We start from the raw sequence: 25,433 nt of genomic DNA on the forward strand, positions 1-25,433 counted from the left end.
CGGGATCCCACCCCCACCAACGGACCACGCATGCAACTTCGATCATCCTGGACACTGAACTCAAAATGGACCGCCAGATTAACACCGTCACCTCTTCCTGTTTTCATACTCTCTGTCTCCTATGTAAAACTCTCAGCTGGATCCCCCTTGAACACAGGAAAACCATCACCCATGCCCTCAGCAGCAGACTGGACTACGGCAACGCACTCTACGCTGGGATCAACAAGAAACTCACCCGCACAATCCAGAACATCCAACATGCCGCCGCCAGACTAGTCCTCAACCTACCGCACCATTGCCACATCACCCAACACCTGTGGACACTATAATGACTCCCCGTCGAGAAAAGAATCTGTTTCTAGCTTCTCACCCACACCAACAAAGCCCTCCACAACATCGACCCAGCCTACATGAACCACCGCCTCTCGTTCCAGGCACCCCAAAGATCTCTCCGCTCAGCCCAGTTCTCCCTCGCCATGGTACCACGCATCAAGAAAACCAGAACAGGAGGCCGCTCCTTCTCCTTCCTCGCGGCCAAAGCATGCAACACCCTCCCACTCCACCTCTGCCAGACACCAACTCTCTCCAATTTCCTGAAGGATCTCAAGACCTGGCTCTTTGACGAATTACCATGAGCGTCCGGCACCTGTGGTGTCTGATGATTCTCTTTGAGGACTCAGGAGCAGCACCACCCCCTCTTCCCCAGCGCCTTGAGACCCTTCCGGGTGAGTAGCTGTGCTTTACAAAACCCTGATTGATTGATTGATTGAGTAATTTAATCACTCTATCCATCATATTGGTGTTGCAGTTGCTGCATTCTGTGTGACAGATATGCCCAGATGTCGGTCCAGAGCTCTCTGTGTCACTAAAACCAAGCTACAACTACTGATGAACCCCAATCAGGGCAAAACTGGTCTTGGGTTGCTTCTGCTCTGGTTTAGGGGGGTCTTGGCCTGGCAGTTTGGACTGGACTGTTGGTATTGGAGCAGGGTCAAGACTTATTTGCATACAGCTAGGTCCAAGCTGAGGTGGCAGGCTGGGTGAAAAAGAATGGACTGGAGTGTGGCCCGCGTCATTGCTAACTCCGTATACCCCCACCCGTCAATTAAGATCTAGCGGGATGGGGCAGGTTAGTATACCTATCATCAGGAGAGTAAGGATGGGTGGTCGCTCTTTTCGCTTCTTGGCGGCACAGCAGTGGAACAAACTCCCGTGGGGGCTCCGGCTGGAGGCTTCGGAGGCGGTTTTCCGCAAGGAGCTGAAAACGTATCTTTTTCCCGTAGATTAGACCACTGTTGTTTTCATCCTCTGAGGGGTCTGTAAATTATGTAATTTCTGTGAGAGTGCTGCTAGGCTTGTACCATAGCGCGGGGACACACTAGCCTAGTGTAACCAGGCGCTTTATAAACTTGTTTATTATTATTATTATTATTATTATTATTAGTGGCTGAGATTAACCCCTTCGCTGCCGCGGACATTCCGCTGCAGCGCTGGGGGGAGCAGGGGGGCAGCGCGGTGGGCCTGTGCTCATGACGGAGCCGCTCCGTCATGAGCCACAGTTGAGCTGTGCTCATGACGGAACGGTTCCGTCATGACTCCGCCCATTTGCGTTGTCGCCCCGCACAGGCGGGGAAACAGCGCCGCGCAGGCGGAGCGGCCGCCAACAGGATTGTCATGACGGAACCGTTCCGTCATGAGCACACGGCAACCGTGGCTCATGACGGAACGGTTCCGTCATGAGCGGGGAAGGGGTTAATTCAAACATTCAATGCATCACATTGTTATTGTTGCAGTTGCCGCTTAAGTGTGACTGCTGTGTCCAGATGTGGCTTAGATTGATTTGAGCATTCAATGCATCACCTTGTTATTGTTGCAGTTGCCGCCTTAAGTGCGATGAGTGTGTCCAGATGTGGGTCTTGTGTTCACTGTTTTCCTGAAACCAAATTACACCTAACTGAGGTGCCCTAATCAGGGCAAAACTGATCTTGGGTTGCTTCTGTTCTGGTTCATGGAGACCTGACAGTTCAGACTGAACTGTTCCCACTGGAGCTGGATCAATACTAATTTGCATACGGCTGGGCCTAAACAGAGGTGGCATGGTGGGCAAAAAATGATGGACTGTAGTTCAAGCCTTCCATCCATCACCTTGTTGTTCCAAGTCAGGGTAAAGTTGTACGTTTTGCCGAACTATGCATGGGACTTTTCTGTTCTAAAACTTCAGGTAAAATAACTCCAGGTATGCTGCTACAATCTGACTTGCTCATTCAGCCATACCACCACCAGTGCTTTTGAAGTCACTGCCATTTGCTACACCTTTTTTAGCGATTCTGTCAACAACATGGTAGCCAACCAATATGGCAAGCTCTCTGGCTGTGATCAAATGAGTGGTCCTCTGACAAGAGAGAAAGTCAACTCTATCGTGTGGCTGTTGATCGTTCCGGGCATTGGCAATTTCTCCCGGAGGCTGGCGGGGTCAGTGGCTGGTTTTGTTACTGAGGGCTGGTTTTTCAGCAGTAATGCTTTATCAGCCCCCAGTAACAAAATCAGCCGGACTGTCCAACATAATTACTCACTCTCCCTGCAGAGTTCCTTGCATACCTAGAAGTGTTTAGACAATGATAAAAGTATCAAGATTGATATCTCTGGTGGTATATCTTCTTGCTGGTGAGAGGTCTAAGGGTTGCCTATTAGTAATTTTGACTTTTCTAAGGTAGCGCAGACAGTTAATATGCCTGCTGAAAGGAAGTTCACCATAGAGATCAAAGAACTGTATTTAATGAGCATAGCTCTGTAGGTTACTGCTTTTGTCACTGAGATCCTTTAGTTACTTACAATTCATAACTCACAATCGTAATAAATCTAGCTATGAGTTGCCATGCCATCAAAGAGCTGCACCCAAAGTGCATGGTACAGGTTCGAAAGTTATCTTTTTTCCCCTAGTCTTTCATTATCCTAATGTTGCTAAAATTAGGTTGTTTGGGTAGAAATACATTCTTATTACCGAATCCAAGTTATAAAACAAATTAAATACATGTGAGAGGGGCTATGGAGAGATGAGAGGCAGTGTTGGAGGTGAAAGTGACGGGATCATTGAAGGGCCCCAACAAGATCGCTGGTGCACTGTAAGGTAATCAATTACTGTGTTGTAGAAGCTAATATAATTGAATATATAACGACAATGCACCATATTTGATTGAGGAGAGAACCTGCCACCCCACCCCTCCCCCCAAGCCTTCTGTGCTGAGCTCGCTAGCTCTGCACCCTGTGGGGGCCGGACTTACAAAATGTGCCAGGGCTGCTTTGGGTTCCCATTCTGTCCCTGCTGTTGGTATTAACCTAATGGCTGTGATCTCAGGATATGTGCTGTGAATGGAGCAGGAGTTAGAGTCAGCAGATGGTGGTGCTTTCTCCTGCTCGGTGCTATAAAAAATAGAACTGCCACAGTAGCTTACCAAAACCGGCATGAAACACAAGTGACGTCTAATCACAGACCAGCATGATAGCAGAGAGAAGATACTCTTAAAGGATGACTCATGATGTGGATTGCACTCTCAACAAGCAATGTTTGAAGGTAGCAACAAATGGACAAAAAGCAACAAATGGCTGAGCCGAGCTCACTCCTCTCCCCTATAAGTATGTTTTGTTGATGATTTACATTTCTGTAAGCAGCTAAAGCTGTATTTAGCGAGAATGAAAGATGTCCTGCCATACCGTAAACTGAGTTTCCCTCTCGTAGCAGGGACACCATCTGCATTTCTCTACATGTATTAGTATTTTCTGCAAAATCGTTTTACCACAATTCACAGTTGTAGCATATGAGCGCTGTTTTCAACATCATACATGATCAATTGACAAAAGAATTGTGTTAGGCCCAATTGAGGGATCAGGGTAAATGCAGCTCAGATGTGTTTTGTGGTATGGTTTTTGCACGAGACATATTCCTGCCACCTCTGATCTACGTTGTGTTAATTCATATTAGAAGGGCAATCGGTGATAAACCCTGTTGTCAATCCCCTTCCTCTTTTTCTTCTCGTTAGTAATTATGCTAACCCATGCATGTGATTTGAGGTAGGGGTCAAGTGTGGCTTTAGTCAGAGAAGGGTACACATGGATAGTACTGACTAGGCCCCATTTAAGACGAAGCTTAGGACAATGTGGCCCTAAAGCGCCACACGTCGACAACAGGAAAGATGCTAGTATTAGGGACGTCAAAGCTTTGTCCTAGCTGCAGTTTCTGCTTTTCCTAGATTTAAGTACTGGTCTAGTTTATCCACTGGCAACATTTCCTTGTGAGTTGATTGTTGGCGCTTAAAATGGACATGCAGTTTCCTCATGAATTCTTTTTAAAATGTTTCTTGTGACTCTACCACTGGATGGATACTGGAGATCTTTCTTTTCTTGCGACAACTAAATGAGGTGGGAGAGATCCCGATGCTTATGTGCAAACCTACATGCCAAGAACTTTGCGACCTCTGGGTAATGCACGTAGAATTTGTTAGAATTATGAGACGTTCGACATAGGAATAAAGAAGTCCCTATAAAAGTAATTTCACCTGTCTTTCATATCCTCTCTTTTACTCTTATTCAGGTCTTTGCATCTTCAATCAAACTAATGTTTCATAAAATGTACCATTTATGAATCATATTTGGCGTGTATGTACTTTGTCTTTATCTTTCTGATATCCTAGTCGCTGGATTGGGTACAGTAGTCTCACTGTTCATTTATGCCAAGGGTAAATAGCTTCAATTACAATGGATGTCGCTATGCACTCTAGCAATTAACTATTGTCCAAAGTGATGCCATTCATCTAAATTGACCCAGATCTTCACTTACATATCGTTTAAAAAAAAAATTAAATAAGGTTTTTTCTAGTGTTCTTGAAAAAATAAACAAAAACAGAACTGGGGTATCCGACATTCTCTGTCATCTTTAGACTTATACATTTCCATGAAGAGCGCATTTGAAATCGTTCACACTAGAGATTTAACCCGGGATTCTTTCTCCGGATATAAAAATGACATATATTTGCTTTTTAAATGTCATGAAGAGCCTTATGATGTGATACCCAAGACTTGCAATTGAAATTACGAAAGCCTTGAGAAACCCCAGGTTGTTCTGACCACAGGGCAAAACACGTGTCGGCTGTCTGGTCACTGTACTATTACAAGAACCATATTTTATGAAAATAATGAAGACTTAATTTGAAATTACTATTGGACAATCGTCTCTTTCAGGACATATTGTATTAAAGAAGCTTTGGCAAACACGACAAGAGGAGTCAATACTCAAAATCTAAAACATTTTAAAAATTTTGAGGCTGAGTTGGTCCAGGGCCTTGAGTTTAAATGCCTCAGAAAAAGATATTAATCGAATAAAGGCAATACGATATCCAGCCGTAGCATTCTTGGACCTTGTACTTTCTCTTTTTCTTGACATTTCCATGAAGTATACACTCGTCTAGTATCTGTAAATTTTATAGTGAGCCTCACGGGGCCTTCCCCACCTCCACCCTTTTAGGGTCCATACTCCTCCAGTCTTTCCACTAGTTAAGCACTTTATAAAATTTCTGCATCAACATGTAGTTTTCAGCGTATGCTAAATTTGATACACCAATTTTTCTTCCTTTTGCTTAGATTCAGAAAATAGTTACACATTGCGTTGTGGAGCTCCAGTACATAAAAGCACATCCCAACCCGAAAGGAATACAACAGTCTCCATCTGTGCAGGTATTTATTAGAATAAATATGTGTCTGTTTTCTGTATGTCTCCCTACATTAAATATTCATTTGCAATTGATCAGCACATTCCATGATTTTAGACGGTAAGTTTACATCCTGGATACTATAGGCCTCCTGCGGCATTAGGAAAACAAGTGGGTTGTTTATACTTCCCTAGATAGGAATGTGTAATTGTGTATGAGTTTTACACTAGATTGGTATGAATACTTTTATTTATTTTTTATTTATATTGTAAGAGTGCGCAATGTCTTGTTTACGAATGTATGGTGAGCCTGTAGAGTTGCTGACCTACCACTAGAGCTATGCAGCTTAATTGTGCTGGCCTTACTTTTCAAGGGCCTTTTACAGCTGAGGTGAGACGGGTGAAATATGATGATATGATTTGAAGTTGCTAGCATGTAGAGAAAGTTCAAGTCAGATGGGCCCTAGGAAAGTTTAAAAATGTAAAACAGTGGTTCTTAACCTTTCGACTTCCATGGACCCCACTTAATCATTCCTGGAATTGGGGGATGCCCACTGAACCATTTTTTAAATCCGGGGAACACCCCCTGAGTCTTTACTAGAAGTCAGAGATCCCAGCCTAATCACTGCAAAACCATAACCAAAAATGAAAAAAGACAACCATTCCGCAAAAAAACCCCGCAAATGATGAATTCTTTTATTTCATTCATAAACAAACATAAGGAAATATATATATTTTTTAATTAAAGGGAATGTTGGAGATTTTGTAAGTTCAATTGAGGTCATCCGTTGCCCATACTATATTCTGTTTGATGTACCTGCACTATTCCCATTAATTAATCTGAGGACACCAAGCCTTCAATTTTAAACTCCTTCCTATTTAAAAAAAGTTGTCGAATTTGTAATTTTCAATTTTGCTTTTTTAGTCATATACACTCTATTAATCTGTTAATGTTGTTTAATTTTCTAAGAAGTCTTGGGCCCCCAGACTTGGCGTTGGGGACCCTCAGTGGTCCCTGGACCACATGCTAAGTATCGCTGGTTTAAAAGAATAGGATGATCTCACAATAATTGCATAAGAGCTGGGCAATTTTGCACCAGAACTGGGCAATTTGCAGTGACATTTGAATCTATTCCCAGTGTAAATATTACTGCTGCAGTTTACAGTTACATATGGTTCTATTTGCCACTTGCCCACCGCAGGTTCATGGTGGACTTGACTGAATATGAACATGTATGGAGATATTACATTATTTGCAGACCTATGTGAAAATGTAGAGGGTGATAGAACTACAATTGCTGTCAGAATAAAGCTTTCCAGCTTAAAACACTGGCTACATTAAAGAAGCAAAAGTTTCTGACTTCACCTGAAGCGAGTAACTCTGCATGGCTAGCCTGCTCCAAGACCGGATTTCCTGCTGCAGATTGTTCCTTGGGTAAGGGGCTTATGTGGGTCAGTTGGGAAGACGCTTATTTGGGGGGCAATAAGATGCCACAGGGCAGCTCAGGTGTATGGGAAACTGGTGGAGCCAGATCAGGGGACTGGTTACTGTTTCTGGGTGGTAGCATCAGCTGTCCTGTGCTGTTATGGAAACAGTTTCTACTACATGGAAGGGCTGCTTTTTCCTTGAACTTTAGAAGCTTCACAACATACAAAGCCCACACAAAAAACCCTGACGGTTCTAGTCGGGAAAGTGCATGACTTACACCCCTAAAATGACAACACATTGCAATCCAGAATATGAACAGTGTCTCTCTGTTGTACTTCTAAACATCATGCAGTAAATCTCCAATAGAGGTGTACCATAACATGCAGCGATAGGCGTTTGAGGGTGTTTTTGCTGGACAAATGGTATTAGCTAAATAATACTTACACAGCATTGTCGGATCAAGTTGGCAGGCCTTCTACACTGGAGACTATGACTATCCAGAGGCTCGTATAACCTGACACACATCCAGTCTCTTTGGTGTTGACCCAGCAGATTTAACCTCGTGTTTCTGGGCCCAACTGGTGATGAGGATGTACCTCCTTTACTGGATCATTAACTACCACTTACTTTCATGCTAACTTGGGCCTCTGATGGTCCCTGCCCGTCGCACTGAGGGGAAAGAGAGTTAGCATAACTTGTCCAATTAGTTTCAACTTAACAGTACAACCAAGGTTGGTTACACAAGAGGACCATGAATTAGTAGACAATTGGAGAGTTTATTGCAAATTAGTAATCGGATTCAAATATATTACCATTAATATTAAACTATATAATTAAAGGATTGCAGCAGGAAGGCCAAGCCTCCTGAAGAAATTAAGGCGAAAAAGAATTAGGCGAACAAGCAGCTCTGTAGCCGCTATATAGAACAATCACATCAATATTTGATATTCAGAATACAATTTAGCTTGGTCTTTCCTGGGTGTTAGCAAACTAATTTCTCAAAGACAAATTAGATACTTAAAGGCTCATAGTACAAATCTACAAAAGACAATAGTAATTAAATAAAATAATACAAGTAATATTAGCGATAACATGGCGGAAGCTTCGTCAGGAGTCTTCAATATGTCGCAAACAGTGTTGTCTAACACACATTCAAGAATTATTGGACGATAGGGAAATGCCTCTCAAAGTCCATTCAAGGGGCAATAGGATTTCGGAAAAGGTTCAGGTCGGAGTTCAAAAAAGGGTTCTGCATAGAATATGCTTAAGGGGTTCGGTAAGCGATGTGACATGCGGTCAGGCCAGGAAGTCCAAAATCCTCTGTGGCCACATTCAAAGTCTGCTGGTTCTGCCTTACAGTCAGTTCTGCCGTACCCTCGACCAGGGCAATGATAAGTTATAATTGCCAGAGTCCATCAGCAACTCCCCTTTGGTTGAGTCACCAATAGTAGTCCCTTCTATTTGTTGCAAACTCTGTATAGTTTCCAGATGATATATTCCGCAACAACTAAGTAAAGTCCCACACTAGACATGGGAACTCCATCTCGGTCTCATTATTGAGCACAACAGTTCATTGTTCATCTTACAGGTTTCTCATGTAATTGTCGTGGAAGTTCGTTCTCAGACATGTATCTATTGCTTGTTACAAGAAATGTATCTATTCTACACTAACAAGAGGTGAGAAAGCCTGCAAAAGAAGCAAGTCAGCAGAAATGTAGAACACAGTAGATACTCCAGGTCCAAAGATTTAGGCCTTTAGACCCATGTCCGTTAGGGATTTATTGAGACAGCAAACCTCTTGTGTGGGATTGCTTGCATGCTTTGTGTAATGCTCTTGCACACTCAGTTGAGACAAAATCTCTTGCCTGTAGTTCTCAACATCCTGGATAACAATGGCCCCTCCCTTGTAAGCAGGCTTAATCACTATGGTCTTTTTTTATTCTAATCGAGTTTAGAGCCAAGGTCTCTTCTCTCATGATGTTGTATTTCACATAATGTTTTTACTAAGTATTCAAAAAACCTCTCAGTACAACTTGACCGAATGTTAGAACGTTATGAGACATCATATGGGAAGGAGGTGTGAACATGGATGGAGTTCTGAGCCCAGTAGTATCTCATTTGGCCTTAAACGGGATATTCTTAAAATAATGTATCAGCCTAATCTTCCTAGAGAATTGATGGGGTTCTGTAATGATGTTGAATTTATTGGGAAGAGTTGTAGGGGCAAAAGAGGCCCTTGGTCAGTAGTTCCTGTTCAGATGAGTTTATGTTCTATTTAGAAAGATTGATGATAGGATTATCCCTGTCCATGACCATTTTGGGCGCTACTAGCAGTGAATCTCACCTCAGGTCTGACTCTCCATGTTTGTTCTGCGAATAGATTCTGCCCCTCTGACCTCTGCCAATCTCTCTCCCCTGGCCTCTTTACCGATCCCTGACATTGTTCTTCTGTCATGTCCCTCCCCCTAAAAAAGTATTACCTTGGTTGGAATCAGTATTTTGTCGTGCTGGCAGGTAGGCGGATGAACCAGTATCAGGCTGTTCGTTGTCTATCTCAGAACCACTTGATAGAGAGGACTCTAAAAACGTGGTGTAATTTCTTTGGGAATGTTGCTCTCTGCAGGCATGGTGACCTTGGTAGTTTTTTGATCCCGACAGAACATCTCTTCATGTACCGTGTTTGACCCAGGTTCTGATAAACACAGGGTAACCCCATACGATATTGTGCACTGGGTCTCTGTAGGCAGTTTCTGCTTTCATTTGTACTAATAAAAAGCATTGTTGAGGTGTATTTCTATCTCCTTACAGGAATTTCGAATGCCAACTATCCCCAGGAAGTGTTCCCACTGTTAAGGACAGTGATGATTAAATAATGGATTTCAGAAGATTTCTGTTAAATAATTTAATGCTAGACTCACGCCAGACAGCAATCTCGTGATTTTTTCCTCTTCTTTAAATTTATTTTCAAAAGCCATCACAATTCTGAATGATCACGGAGTTATTTAATGATCAATTTACAATACGTTTAACCAACTTTTACAGTAAGAATTACGTTAGCTATGGCCAGTGAATGCATAAACTACGCCTTAGCTGATTCACCCAAGTTTTGTAATGTTATAGATGATGAGTAGCATAATACTAACACCCAAGGGTCTGGGTGCTGGGCAAATAAGGGAAAGTGCTGTAAATAAGATAGCTAATAAGTAAAAATACAATGTATGTTCTGTTTGGCATTCTTACTTTGGTTGCGATCAAGATATTTCGAGGCTACACTGTGAACTTCATTAAACACGAGAGAAAGTTGACAAAAATGCCTTAAAGAAAAACATGTCAAAGTCTTAATATAACAAAAGTGAATGTTTTTATACAGATTCCACAGCTCCCACAGTAACACAAAAAGCTCGTTTTAAAATCAAGGATGCAAAGTGCCACTTACGGCCACGCAACAAGGAGCAAGTCAAAGATGACAACAAACAGGCTTCCATAGGTAGGTGACTTATCCCCTATTTGTAAAGTAGCAGAAGCCTTTTATTGAGCTCCATTGTGATTTTTATTTTGTAAACTTAGTGTGAAAATGGGGATGGCATTTTTGGTGTTAAACAGCCAGTGCAAAAACGTATTAGCCAGGCCTTTTGGCTTTGCCAATGTATTTTCCATTATTCTGGCGCCTGTTTGAATGCCCTGTCTGCTGTCGTTACCCTGAATGCAATCAGCAGTATCCGATGGGTCCCCGTTTATCATAGTCTCTCCCCTCGCATCTGGAGGCCGCTAAATACCACTGTCTTAAGCACTATTTTCTGAGCAATTAGCTGATACCTCAGCCAATCTATGTAGTTCAAAATCCCAATTTTACCCCATCATTGACTTCTATTGTCATTAAATGAGTACCGCCCTCGGACACTGCTTCTTGCCATGTAAGGGTTCGCTTCATTCTCCCTTTAGACTGCAGATGCGTCCATAATGTAAAACAAAGCTCTTCACGCCTCGCAAACTGATATCTGAAGACCTTCTCCTTAAACATCGACTTGCAGTGACGCTATGTCTAATTTTCCCAAAGAACAGCATGAGGGTTTTTTGTCAATGCACCTCAGCAAAAATTTGAAGTATAACATGATTCACCGCTTGCTTTTTAGGTCTCGCCTGCATGCGCTGCATAGGAAAGAGACCTTTAGCAATAGGATAGCTTTCCCGCAAAAACGTGCACGCGTTGCATTGCTTCCAATGGCAACGCGTGCACTTCTGGTGATTCACTTGCGGGAGCGAGCAGCTGGCGCCATATGTTATCAATTATCGCTCCTTGCTGCTCGCTCCCGCAAAGGAATCACGCAGGCCCCCTCTCTCTCCCCTCCCCCTGCTGCCGCGCGAGGCGCGCGCACTTGTGCTTGTGCTTGTTTTTGTTTGCTTGTTCCCGAAAACCACGCTATGGCTCCCAACGCGTCCCCCACGGAGCGGCTTCAGGATTCTGTGCGGGAAGGCATTAGAGCATACTATTGGGGCTGCCCGGAGCTGGCAAAGGGAATCGGGAAACTGCATAATATTGTGGTGTAAAAGTTGTGGCTCCACTTAACTGCTAACCTCGTGTGGCGCGGAAATAATCCCTTCTACTGTAACCGTGGCGTTCAGAAAGACTTCAGTGGAAAGCAGAGTCAAGGGTGCCTATGATGACATTGGCGTGCTGAGTGTCCTTTATTCTGGCAGCATATTTGCGTTCAATGTGACTTTTTATAGAGGGTAAGGTTGTGTGACTTCTAAACTTGCCCCTTCCCCTACTTCACAGACTGAATGGTTCCTACGCCCCAAGACCACTGGCTCATTTCATTACCCCCTTCTCCGTCTTCCTCGACCCTGACCTGCTTTCACTCTGCAAGGACTGTGACAAGAAAGACCTGAACTCGTAGTAATGATGTTGACTGTTAAGTAACAGAGGCATGTTCGCCGTAATTCCAACATTATTTGACTAAAAAGATAGAAGTTTCAGAAATAGTAAATTAGCAGTGCTGGAAATGGAGCAGCCTTTCCCTTAGAATCCTATAAATGAGGATCAAGGGATGGCAGCAACAAAATAAAGGGCTATGGGCTATTAGGAGCAGACATACTATTTTTTTTTTTTTTTAGTTTTTAAAGCCTCCAGTCGAGAGAAATTGACAATACAGTTTGTCATTGAAAACCTGTTATAGCTTACTTATTTGTTCTTTAGCAGAAACGTTTAACACGCCCCTGTAGGTGTAGTGCCCCCCTCCACTCCCCAGCCCTTCAAGGGAGCCCCACACTGGGAGACTTCTGGGGGGGAGCCTTCACATTCTACACGAGGACCCCCGTCATTTTGCGTTACGCCACTTTCTGACAAGTAGACTGCATTGTAAAATATCTTTCAAGTTGAGGCGCTTGCTTCAAAGATCTTTGTATAACTAGCAGTTTCCAGGTTATAATAACGGTAAGGTGCCTCGAGTTGCTGGAGAAATCTGTGGCCTGCCTAGTCTTACATTTAACAATTTATCATTGCATAGTTCGCGTGCTTGGTGCACAGCCTGTGCTGTGCGCAGGGCCATTGGAAGTATGTGATTTTTGCGGCTGTGGCGTTTTCTCATAATTATATATTTGAAATATTTGCCACGTAAACCATCATCTGCTGTGTAATCTGCAGATTTTAACAATAAATATTTAGTTTCTAGCTCAAACAGATTAAAAGTTACAAAAAATGCAGTGACGTGTTTTGCCACATGGTTGAATGCCCTTCAGGAAGGTTGACTGCTCACCTTGATGTTGCTTATTTTTAGGTCTTGCCTACGCAGTGCGCTTGCGCTGCTTAGGAGGACTTTTAGCTGTCGCTCTGGTCATTTTTAAACACACACTCGTGCTTGTGGCGACATCCACCTTACGGGAGCGAGCAGGGGCGCGCCACGAGTGCAGTGCTTGAAAATGAGCAGACTGCGCACTCACACAGCAGTCCCGGGCTCTCTCGCTCGCTCGCTCTCTCTCTCTCTCTCCTCTCGCTTTCTCTCTCTCTCTCTCTCTTTCTCTCTGTCTCTTCCGCTCTCTTTCTCTCTCTCGCTTCCGCTCTCTTTCTCTCTCTCGCTCTCTCTCTCCCCCTCTCTCGCTCTCTCTATCCCCCTCTCTCTCTTTCTCCCTCTTTCCCTTTCTCTCTTTCTCTCCCTCCCACCCTCTGCTGGCAACCGTACGTTCATGCTGGTTCATCAGACGTCGCTGGTTGCCCTCAGAGTTCACATCACTTGGTGAGTGCAAAGAGGCGTGTTTCCTTATTTTGTCATTATGAATAGATTTTTATTTTTTGATGGAATGGTTTACTTACAGAATGTGTTTGAGCTCGGTTAGAATATGCTTGTTTGTTTGTAAGTCTGGCCTGTTGATGAGCTGCGCGTCAGGTCGCTAACAAGGCATCGCGAGTGCACATCAAATGCAGAGTCTGCATCCATTGGCATAGACCAAGTGGGTACCCACTTGAATACCACTATCATCGTAGGGGTTACTTCGGTGTCTGACTCTGTAGTCCGTTTATGTGCGCCATGTCTCCGGCAGCCCTGTGTGTGACGGCGTTGGTTACTATGGCAACGATCGGCCATTTATACCACATGCGCGTGCACTGGCCAGCCGCTACTAGCTAACAAGCATTGGCATAGCCAATAGGTCTCGCCTTTGGGACCTTATAAGTATTTAGTTATGCAGCACAATATCCTTACTGCAACAACATTAACTGTTGCATGGCTAAACACTTATAAGATCCCAAAGGCGAGACCTATTGGCTATGCCAATGCTTGTTATTCAGATGCCATGACTCTTATGATTTTATACATGATGCCTGAGCATTTATAGTTATAATGCCTGAGTTTATAATTCTAAACGGAATTTTTTTTTTTAACCAAATTACACCTACACCTACCTGTGTATTTATCAACTTTTGGTCTTTCTTCCTAATTGCATTTGTGTGGGAATCTTTATCACCATTTGTATACTTTTTGGACAAAATACTATTAACTACATATTCCAGCCTTGTAAAAGCCCCAGGTCTGCGAGCAATTTTGAAAAGGGAAACATGCGTTGTCTGTAAAATTTGCAGTATTTTGTTGAACTACAAATTAAACCTGGACACAGTGAACTACCAAACACAAGAATTAACTTTTTACACAATAAACCTTTGTGAAAAATGTATGTTTATTGATTACTTTTCGACTGTGTTTTTTTCTGAATTTACATTTCATGTATTTCTGCATACTAATATATGGGCTAGAGTGCCCTACATATGTATCGACAGGAATGCTTCCAGACACCAACCAGACAATTCAATTGGCACAAAATGGCTATTTAGTGGGATATTAAGGCTTCGGATTTCTTCCTTTATGCCCGGGTACGCTCTTTATGCTCTAGTGATCACGGTTTTGCCACAAGATCAGAATTGTCTAACTCCTCAAGTATCCTAGTGAGAAACATATGTCTTCAGGAAGTCACAGATGGTGGTATGAAATGAACCTTCTTATGTCTGCCGTTGGACGTTTTGGGCCAGTCTCCTTTATATGTTGTTTATTAGAACAAATAGTCCTCCGGAGTGGAGTGATCATGAAGCAGAACCTTGTCGGATCCAATCAGAACCTTGAGCATTACTTTTTGTGACCCTGTAGCTCAGCTAGAAACCCAGTCTGCAGTACTGTGACTGTGTCCGGATGGAGGGAGATAGCAGTAGCCTTGACCTAAGTAAGGAAAGGTGACGTTATCATGAATTCTGCACCTGCACTTTAAGTAGAGTGGCAGAGCACCACGAGTGAAGGCCATCAATATACAACATTTCTCATGAGTTCCTCATCACACAGGATCATGAATCCATTTTATGGACTGGCTTTTAAGCATTCAATGGAAACTGCCCTACACAAACATGCACATGTAGTGTCTTGATAAAATTGAAGCATTCTGAAGGATATGGTTCAATGCATGTGGGAACTATGCAGTGGTCTGAACGTCAAGTAGGGCAGGTGGGATCCATGGGCAGAGACACGGACCTGGCCTGGACGTCATTTAGGGTTTGCCCCTTGCAACCCATCGTTCTAACTTTGCATCCACTGGCTACCGGTTGCAAAGGCAGCAAAACACAGAACACTTTTGGGATATTTCAAAGGCAGATGATAAACGCTGCGTTTGCAGGGGACAGGGAACAGTTGAAACTGCAGCTGTTTCAACTTGTCCCAGCACCGAAGGTGTTGCCTAGCAATACACCCTCCAAAGCCTCACAGAATCTATCAGGAAGGAGCACGTTTTGAAGACTCTGAGTTCTGCTTTTTTGCGTCAGAAGACTTCTCTCCCCTACACGAGTTCAGACAGTGCCATCTGAGTGTTACAGTAATCCCTCCCTCCAGTTAGAACTCCACATCAAGTCCTTAGAGTTTACTGGACTGCTAAGTAGGCAGCTCACAGTGTGGCAAATAACAGGGGCACTGTACTTGTACTTCCAGCAGAGGGCCCTGCGGGCTGCTGGTGCCATGATACTCTCTCGTTAAGGTATTTGGGTCCAATGTTGTGGAGGGATTTGTAGGTGTGGGTGAGGAGTTTGAATGTGACCCTCTTCTCGACATGGAGCCATTCGAGGCCTCGTAGGTGTTGGGTCATGTGCTCATGGCGCGGTGTCCCGAGGACGAGTCTGGCTGCGGCGTTCTGGATGGTCTGCAGTCTGTGCAGAAGAGTTTTGTTGATTCCGGCGTGGAGGGCGTTGCCGTAGTCCAGTCTGCTGGTAATGAGTGCGTAGGTGACGGTCCTTCTGCAGTCGGGGGTATCCACTTGAAAGTCTTACGGAGGATGCAAAGGCAGTTGAAACTAGTGGAGGCGACGGGTTGGATCTGGCGGTTCATGGAGAGGGAGGAGTCAAGGATGATGCCGAGGTTCCAAGCGTGGTCTGTAGGGGTGGGTGGGCTTCCGAGGGTGGAGGGCCACCAGGTGTTGTCCCAGGCGGAGGTGCAGGGACCGAGGATGAGGAACTCGGTCTTCTCTGAGTTTAGCTTCAGGCAGCTGTCCTTCATCCAGGGTGCCACGTTCTTCATACCTTCCTGGAAACAGAGTTTGGTGTCTTTGGGATTCTTTGTGAGTAAGAGGATGAGCTGGGTGTCGTTGGCGTAGGATACGATACTGAGACCATGCTGTCTGACGATGGTGGCGAAGGGGGCCATGTAGATGTTGAAAAGCGTGGGGCTGAGTGATGATCCCTGGGGTACTCCGCAGTTGATCTCCATGGGTTTGGAGAGGAAGGGAGGGAGTCGGATCCTCTGGGTTCTGCCACAGAGGAAGAATTGGATCCAGTCGAGGGCGGCTCCTTGTATTCCTGCATCGTGCAGTCTGGCTGCGAGAGTGCGATGTGAAACGGTGTTGAAGGTTGCGGAGAGGTCTAGAATGATAAGGGCTGCGGTGTGTCCCTAGTCGAGTAGCATGCGGATGTCATCAGTGGCGGCGAGGAGGGCGGTCTCAGTGCTGTGGTTGCTGTGGAATCCAGACTGGGAGGCATCCAGGATGGAGTTCTCTTCTATGAAGGCGGTCAGTTGGGCATTTATGAGTCTCTCAGTGACTTTGGCCGCAAAAGGGAGGAGAGAGATGGGCCGGTAGTTTTTCAGGTCCGTTGGGTCGGCAGATGGTTTCTTGAAGAGGGGTTTTACCTCCACCCGTTTCCAGTCATCTTGGCAGATGCCTGATCTGAGGAAGGCGTTGATGGTGCGTCCTACTTCGTTTGCGCTGACGGTGGCGGCCCTCTGGAAGATGTGCGGTAGGCAGGGGTCTGTAGGGGCTCCTGAGTGGGTTTTCTTCATGGTCGCTGTGATGAGTTCGACGGTAGCGGGATCCCATGACGTGATGGTCGGCTTTTCGGCGGCGGTGGGTAGGGTGGGGGTGCTCATCGTTGGTTCGCTGAAGTTGTCGTAGAGGGCCTTGATCTTCAGATGGAAGTAGGAGCTGAGCTTGTCGCAGTGTTCCTGGGAAGGAGTGACGTCCGTGGATTCACAGGTGGGTTTTGCGAACTGCTGTATGACGTTGAACATTTCCTTGGCGTTGGTTGCGTTGGTCTGGACTTTGTCTCTTATGGAGGTCCGTTTGGTGTCTCTTATGTGCTGGTGGTATTCCTTCCTGAATTAGGGATGGTATTTCTTCCCACATTAGAACTAACATGATATCACTTTCTCCCAGAAAGATCTTTGTTCACGTTTTATGACTTGCATTTTAACTGTCCACTGCTGTAGTTAGCTCTAATGTTATGCACTCTGCCATCCTTTACCTGGCATCCTCATGTGCATAGGAAGAAACAAGGATTAATCCTGGCTATATGTTGGAAAGAGTTCCATGCATCTCTCTTGAAGGCTAAGGCATGAGGCTGTCGCCATGCTGTAATGAAATGTGTAGGCCGAATGCGATGGCAAGCCGTGGTACATGATAAAGTGTAACATTTGGTTCCTCAAGTGAAATACTAGGGCATTGTACTCTCACGCCAGCCAAGAATGTTAAAGGAGTGTCCATTGAGCCAGCATAATGCCCACACTACATTACTGTTGTCGAAGAGTTACACACATTTAAGGGTGGGCGTAGTGCTACGCTCCGCCCGCGGAGTGTGCGTAGTGCTGCCTGCTTCGTGGTCCATGAAGTAGGCATAGCAGGCAGCGCTACGCACACGCCACGGCAGAGCAGAGTTGCCCGCCACCCGCCTCCCGCCCGCCCTCATTTTAAAATAACTTAAAGTATTTAAAAGTAAGAAAATGTCTTACCTGAGGTGCGGCGTCCCGGGGCTCCCTCTTCCTCCTTCAGCGGCCACTTCTTCCTCACAAATGCGCATGCGCGGGCGCATACGCATTTCTCGCGAGATTTGTTATTGTTGTTATTATTTTTGTTATTTAAGTTATTTTAAAATGAGGGCTGGCGGGAGGTGGGTGGCGCGTAGTGGGGCTACGCGGAGTGTGCAAGTGTGCGTAGATTTGGCCACACTACGCGATGCTCCACGTAGCCCCACTACGCCCACTACGCCCAGGGTTACACACAATGTCTATAATGTAAAGTTCAAACATTGAATCATGGTAACAACAATTCTTATTAGGGGAATGGACTGGAGGTGGACGATGAGGACATGGGGAGAAAGTAAGAGAAAGTCTCCTTGTTTTGAGGAAGAGGGAGTAAGAGGAGGGAAGCTTATCTAACATTTGGCTCATGTATGTCTCTGAAAAATGCATTAAAAACAAGTTTAAAAAAAGAGCATGAATCCTTATTATCACTATTTTGGAACTATTTCAAAAATCAGTTTATGGAGACAAATATAACAAACCATTTTGCAAAGTTTAGCACTTGTTTGTGTATTGGCCTGTATAGGTTTCTGTATAGGTTTCTGAAATGTGAATGTTTTACGTCATTGGTAATGTCATCAACAACAACACTGATGTCGTGGGTAGTGCTTTGAAAGTAGTGTTAATGTTTTATCGTCATTAACTTAAAGTTATCCAATAGACATTCACTTGGCTTGTAGTTTATTTCAGTGTATTATGTTCAGCATGCACTATTACTTACGGCAGATAGTCGAATTATCCCCTAATAAACAAAAAACCTTCAAAATGAAATAACATCCTATGTATGTACTTAGTTGGTTCTGGGCTTAAGTATAGCACAATATAATGTATGAAAGGCGTGGGGGTAGATCTTGGTTACAAAACATGAGGGAGTCAAGTGGGGTGTCTTAGAATCGACATTGTCAAATACTTTCCAGTAAGGAGCTAAATGTATTGATATGAGTTCAGCCAAGCGGTGAGGGGGAGGAGGATTGGGAGGACTTACAAGCTTTTAAATACAAGAATAACCTTGAACAGAATGCAGCTTTAGATAGCTGAACGAGTGAAAGTTGTAAATAATCAGGCAAGGTCCCTGTAGTTAAAGTTGAATGAAAAAAGCAGCTCGATTAGCTCTGAGGTGATTATTGATCATTAGTAACTGTGTGACTATGACAATAATCGGTGTCTTAGTTCCACTGCTGTCTCATTGGCCACGTTGTTTATTTTGTCCCAGGCTTGTCATATCACACTTTGCCCATTGTCTCCGTTTAGCTTACAACATTCCTCATCTTCCACTGCAGGGCTATTATCACCCACAGCCTGAAATAGTGTCACGCCTGAACAAAATATTGATGAAGCCGGATTCTTATCTATCTTACCATCACTAAGAATCCTCTCAGGTCGCCAGGATCTTTTTATCTGCTAAACAGTGTAGAGGGGAGGAAATCCAATGTTAACACATAATCAGAGAAAATAGAATTTGAACGCTAAAGGACCACTGACTCAGAATCTCAAAATGTAGGGCTTTATTACAAAGTCAAGAATAACTGCACATACAAGCACCTCAGCATGAAGTTAAGGAAATAAATGGGCACTAATACAAAGATTATTCTACGCAGGAGTCTCATCCGACTCAGAATAAGAAGAATAGTCAATTTGAGAAGCATCAGACAAGCAATAATCACTCTAATCTCTACATTAGAAGTCATTAACCTAAAAAGGAAATCAGTTAGTCTATCCCTACTCTATCTCTAAGGTGACATCCCTACTTAGCATTTTCCCCAAGCAAGAGGGTAAAAAGGTGTCAGAAGTGAAGACTTCCTTAGAAGTACCCCACTTAGTCAGAGCTCGTTCTAAGATGCTTCTTCTAGCTCCCCATCTAAACCTCAACTGCCCAACTCTCGGGGCACTGTCCCTAATTCAAAATCCCAAAACGTAGAGCACGCCCTCCGGCACACCTCTTCAGCCAGGTCTTCTCCCAGTGATTTTCCAGTGAAACTTCCAACGACGATTTACTCGTCCTTGAGTCCCAGGCACCTTCTCCGCCGAAAGTATCATCCCTACATTTCAGTGTACTCCCATATTGGCTTCTCATGCCATCCTAACTCCTGGAGCAAAGGGTTAGTTTCTCTAACGAGCTAGGTGTCCTTGCACCTGCAACAGAAACATGGGAATGAGAAACTTTCCACTTCTCTGAGATTTTCTAACGTCTCTAAAACCCAAAGCCTTACCAAGGGAAATCATTTTCCGCCTACAATATTTAGCTAACATAAGAAACAAACAGGCCTTTCAGTTCAGTTCAGTAGTTCTTTATTCGGTTGTTAAAAACACCATAAAAGAATATATATACACAATACTTTTTCTTTAAAAAAACAATTAAATCAACATCATAAGAACTCTGATAAAAAAGAATACATATTCACAAGAGAGGTACATAAATTCATAACAATCACAATTTACGCCTGTCCTCTAGTTGCTCTTAACCTCAATGCGACTTTAATAAAATTCAATATACAACACAGAGTCAGTGGATCAGCCGCCCTTTGTAAGAAAAGTAGCGCAGGTTTAGTTTGAGTCAATTTGGCCCTTTTAATGATATCAATTAAAAAACTCCGCCTCGGCATTGAATAAAAAGGGCATAAAAGTACAAAATGAAGGGTGACCTATTTTCGCAGCCGCAGGCACCCTTCTGCTCAATCGAAACAGTATAACCTAGTGGGTCAGCTAATAAATGTGGTAAAAGATTGAGCCTAAAACGGGATATTAAAAATCTATCCTGTGCATTGTGCATGAGGTAGAGATAGGGTTCCATTCCCTTGGTAGTCTTAACGGAGCTATGGGCATTTATTGTTCCCTTGGTCCCTTCTTCTATCATTCTACTTATGTTTCTTTGGGAAAGGAACAATCTTTTTAACTTGGGTTTGTCCTGGGCTCTAATTACTGATGGATTAACAAAAAAATCTTTATAGCCCAGGTTCTCCAAATTGGTCTTAACATACTTAAGCCAAGGTATGTTCATGCTTCTTTCTCTTCCTAAACAGTCTCTCAATATTTGCCTACTTATCTCAGCTTCTGGCTTTGTCCTGATATTGAGCCACGATAAAATAGGTCTGTACTTGACCATATCTTCAATATATGGCCTCCCCAACTCTCTGTGGGCGATGACAGCTGGAGTACTCTGGGGAATTTTTAATACTGACCGTACAATTTTATTTTCCTCCTGCTGCAATTGTTCTATATCTACAAATCCCCAGACTTCTGCGCCATACATGGCTTTAGAACAACAAATGGAGCTGTACAGATTCATTGCTTGTTCTGGAGACCAACGCCCTAGCCTCCGCCCATAACTGGTTATTGCACCATTTGATGATATTAATTTCCCACATCGCTCCACTACCAAGGGGGTGAATTTTAACATCTCATCAAACAGTAGGCCCAAATAGGAGAAGGTCTGCACCTTTTCCAGTATGTGACTCCCAATTCTGTGCTTGAACTTTGACCGAGGTTTATTACCTGCCGTCATTACAAATGATTTGCCAAGATTAACGGAAAGATCTAAAGTTCCCATAAACTTGACAAAACCATTGATTAGGATCTGTAAGCTTTTCGGAGTGCGGGCTAACAGAACCGCATCATCTGCGTAAAGCAAAACTGGGATATGGCGTGTACCAACTTTTGGGCAATCAACATTTAAATTAATTAGGGTCTGCTCTAGATTGTTAATGTATAGTGAGAATAAGAAGGGCGCAAGAATGCAGCCCTATCTCACCCCACTAGTACACACAAAGGGATCAGTAAGGCCCCCCTCGGTGTTGTAACGTACCCTAGCTGTGGTGTCCCTGTGTAATTCCCTAAGTATGGTGATCAGGCCCTGGTCGATGCCAAGCTGGCTCATCATTAGCCAGAGTTTGTCCCTATTTACATGATCGAAAGCAGCCGCCAAGTCCATGAACGCTAAATGGATAGTTTCATTGCTTGTTTTGATGTACTTGGTGACTAGCATATAAAGGTTCAAACATTGATCACTAGTTGACCTCCCTGATCTGAAACCGTATTGAATGTCCGATATGATGTTTTTTTCCTCTGTCCATTCAATTAATTTGTTAAGAAGTACCCTTCCCAATATCTTAACAGAGACATCAATCAGCGAAATTGGCCGATAGCACTGGGGGTTATCCCTGTTACCCTTCTTGAAAATAGTGACAATGATGGCAGTTGACCAAGATCGGGGCAGGCCAAACATGATGGCTGTGTTTATCACCCTAGTCATAATCGGGGCCCACAACTCAACATTACTAACGAACAAATCAGGTGGGGTCCCGTCTGGGCCGGGTGCTTTGTTTTTAGTTAGTCCCTCAATGCCCTCAGTAATTTCTGCTAAGGTGAACTCGACCAGCTGCTCCTGAGGGGCAGCACCCCCCTCCGGAGCAGCAGTCTCCTTGCCGTGAATATACAGGCTCTTAAAATGGGAGACCCACTGCTCCGGTAGGATGTTTGCACCAACCTCCGGGGCGTTGCTGTCATGAAAGCAGGGTTTATTAATTATGCTCCAGAATTTAGTGATATCCCTTCTTTCCGCTGCCTCCCTTAAGTCTGCCTACACTTCCCCCTGTAATGCTAATTTTCTCCTTTTGACCTCGACCTTGTATTTTGCGCTGCACTGAGTAACCCTATTTATGTCCCGGGGCTTCTGTTTAAGGCAGCTTTTTAACTCCCTGAGGGCCCGTGAACAATCCCTATCAAACCATCTTGTTTGGTTAGAGGATTTTTTTGAGGTGCATGTTGTCCAAAGCCCTTCGACCAGACTGGTTATCTGCCCATATGCATTTAGTAATTGTGGCCCATCAGTTTCAAGGTCTAGGCATTCTTCAATGGGCTGCTTCCCTTGCTCCATCAGGGCTCTATAAAATGTGGCACTCTCTATTTTTGCCCACTTGAGTCGCCTTCCTTGATCTGTCACCCTCTCAACAATGCCCCCCACTGAGCGTTTCCTAGGTAAAACCTGATACTGGAGTTCCATTGTTAGGGGGTTATGATCACTAAATGGGCTCCATTCATTCCCGACTGCTACAATCCTGTGTTTGAGGGGCCTAGAGACTAAGATATAATCAATAATTGACGAACACCTTCTCCCCTTAAACATGGGGGGGAGGGTGCCATCACTCTCCGTGGCCATCATATTTATTGTGTGTTCCATTTCATGACTAAACAAAATCTTACTCAGGTCCCTTCCTTCAGGTGTATGGGCAAAATGAGGGCCTTTTTTGGCAGGGCAACGTGACCAATCTGGATTTGTTTGGAGCAGGAATGGGCATAAGTGGATGTTTAAGTCCCCCATGATTATATTAAATGGGTTCATTGCCCCATTTGTATGTGGGTATTCCTTACTCAATTTAGAGTCTAATACCCTCAGAGTGTAATTTTCCTCCTTGCCTTCTCCCAGATTATAAACATTATATAAGATCAGTCCAAGTCCCTTACCCTCAAACCTTACAACCTGTACATTGCGGGATGGGCTTGCTATGTTGGACCATTTACCTTGCACCCTTAGATCCACATACAAGGACAAACCTCCCATTGCTCTGCCTGAACTAGTTTTTGGAGTTGGGATAAAAAAAAAATTTGTATCCCTGCATGTGGAAAGAGCTATTATCGGTCACCCAAGTTTCCTGGAGGCTAATTACCTGAAATTGTTCAATATTTCCCCTCCACTCCTGGTTATTAAACTTGCTTGCTAAGCCAGCCGTATTCCAGGAGATAATACTTAAGCCTCCCTCTACCTTCTTTGCCTGACCCAGGCTTTGAATATTTTGTTGTGCCCCATTTGACCCTCCCATGGACCTTAACACCCTTCTCAATCCCTCGCAACCCGCCTCTCTCTATCTCCCTTTCCACCCTAATAGGATGTCGTGTTTCTCCGGTAGATGTGATTAGCTGGTCAGCAATCTCTTCCGTTCTTACTCCCCTCAATGTCACTAGTGCTTCGGGATTGTCCGTGGGCCAATTAACTAGAGGAAAGAGATCCTGTAGTGAGCTCATCTGTCCCTCCCTCAGAGCCACCGCATTTTTTAACTTTCCCTCATTTCTTTGCGGTGACAATGAGACGGGAGAGAGAATTAGTCAGTCATTGTCCCCTAAGGACATCAGGGGGGTAAACCTGTTTCTCCAGCTAGCCGAACCTCCTTCCCACATCCCTGACCTTTCTCCATGATGTCTCTGGTTCATGTGGGAGCTTGTGTGGATTCTTTCCCTTCGTCCTTTCCTTTCAGGGGCAAACTGGCGAGGATAGAAATAATCCAGGGGCAGAGGTTTTATATTCCCAGCCTAACTTGCTGTGTCTTCACTGAGAATATGTTTTACTACACTACTGTCCCTGAAATTAATAATAATACAATTTCCTACAATATCTTTTTATCTATTTTCAAGCCAGTTCACCCTTCTGACCAAGAGGATCTCCCCATCTTTCCCCTCTGGCAGCGGTTTGTTGTGACTCAACCAATGTATAATCCTATTTTTTAATTCCTGGTGAGACTCCTTCTGTTCGCCCTTTAATTCTGGGACCCCCGCAAAAATCACCACTAGTGGGCACACCTCTGGGGGTAGGTTAATCGTAGGTAAAGGGGCAGTAGGTACTATCCTAGGCACACTCACCAACTGACAAGTCGCCTGATTTATCTGAGTTGTATTCAGGGAACTTGAGTGATCTCTCGATGTTGTATGTAAACCCTGTCCTCTCCCTCCTTTATGCTGATCCCTCTCATTTGATCTAATAATCTCAGTCTGCTGCATTATATGGGCCTCTCGTATTGGCATCTGTATGCCTAAAGCTTGTCCCTCTTCTGGTCTGCTAGTTTGCCTCTCTATTGCAGGGGCTAGATTGGGGCCAGTTACATTTATGCTGTTAGTTCCTATCCACCGCTGACCTATGTGCCCTATCCCTATTTTTTATTTAATTAATTATTTTTTCCAATCTACTTACAAGTGGTTTGGTCTGGTTTACAATAAAAGCTTCCAAATGTGTTTGTAGGTCAGCCACTATTTGCGATAGCCAGATTGTTGGGACTGGGTATCGGTTTGGCTCGACCTCCCTCCCTTCCCCTGATTTAATTCTCGTGTTGGACGTGGCGCTGCCGGTTCTAAATTTCTTTAATCTAAATTTCGTTGGTCCGGCTTTGCATTTCCTACATACCTCTATTGGTGTACCCATGATGTGGTCCCCCGTTTCCCCTCAGAGATCTGCTGGGCACAAGGTAAGTCCAGGGCACTAAGCTCTTGCGAGCGAGAAGGGGAAGTATCCACAATCTCACAATCTAGCACCTGGGTTGGGTGCAACGGCTCAATTAATGGAGTAAGAGATAGGCGTCTCTCTGTTCGTTCAATTTCACTGGAGACTGCCCCAATTGCTTTTTGTAGCATGCGATCAATTGCCGTGGGTTGAATAATTTGTGGGGGCAGTATACCATTTTCCTGTGTGAGCAGCTTTAGCGAGGTGAGCAGCCTAGGCTTGGTTTTA

General features: G+C 44.2%; 1 protein-coding gene across 3 annotated transcripts in view; it reads left to right on the top strand.

The window, feature by feature from the left end:
• SCUBE1 (signal peptide, CUB domain and EGF like domain containing 1) overlaps nt 1-25,433 on the top strand; it is a 1,846,233-nt gene that overhangs the window by 1,130,790 nt on the left and 690,010 nt on the right. For all 3 annotated transcript variants that reach the window (XM_085652470.1, XM_085652471.1, XM_085652472.1), the window contains 2 exons: nt 5,635-5,727; nt 10,501-10,617. In XM_085652470.1, coding sequence (XP_085508596.1) covers nt 5,635-5,727; nt 10,501-10,617 — 210 coding nt within the window. The remainder of the gene's footprint in view (nt 1-5,634; nt 5,728-10,500; nt 10,618-25,433) is intronic.

The sequence above is a fragment of the Triturus cristatus genome, chromosome 4_1, assembly GCF_964204655.1.
Source record: "Triturus cristatus chromosome 4_1, aTriCri1.1, whole genome shotgun sequence".
NCBI classification, from domain to species: Eukaryota; Metazoa; Chordata; class Amphibia; order Caudata; family Salamandridae; genus Triturus; species Triturus cristatus.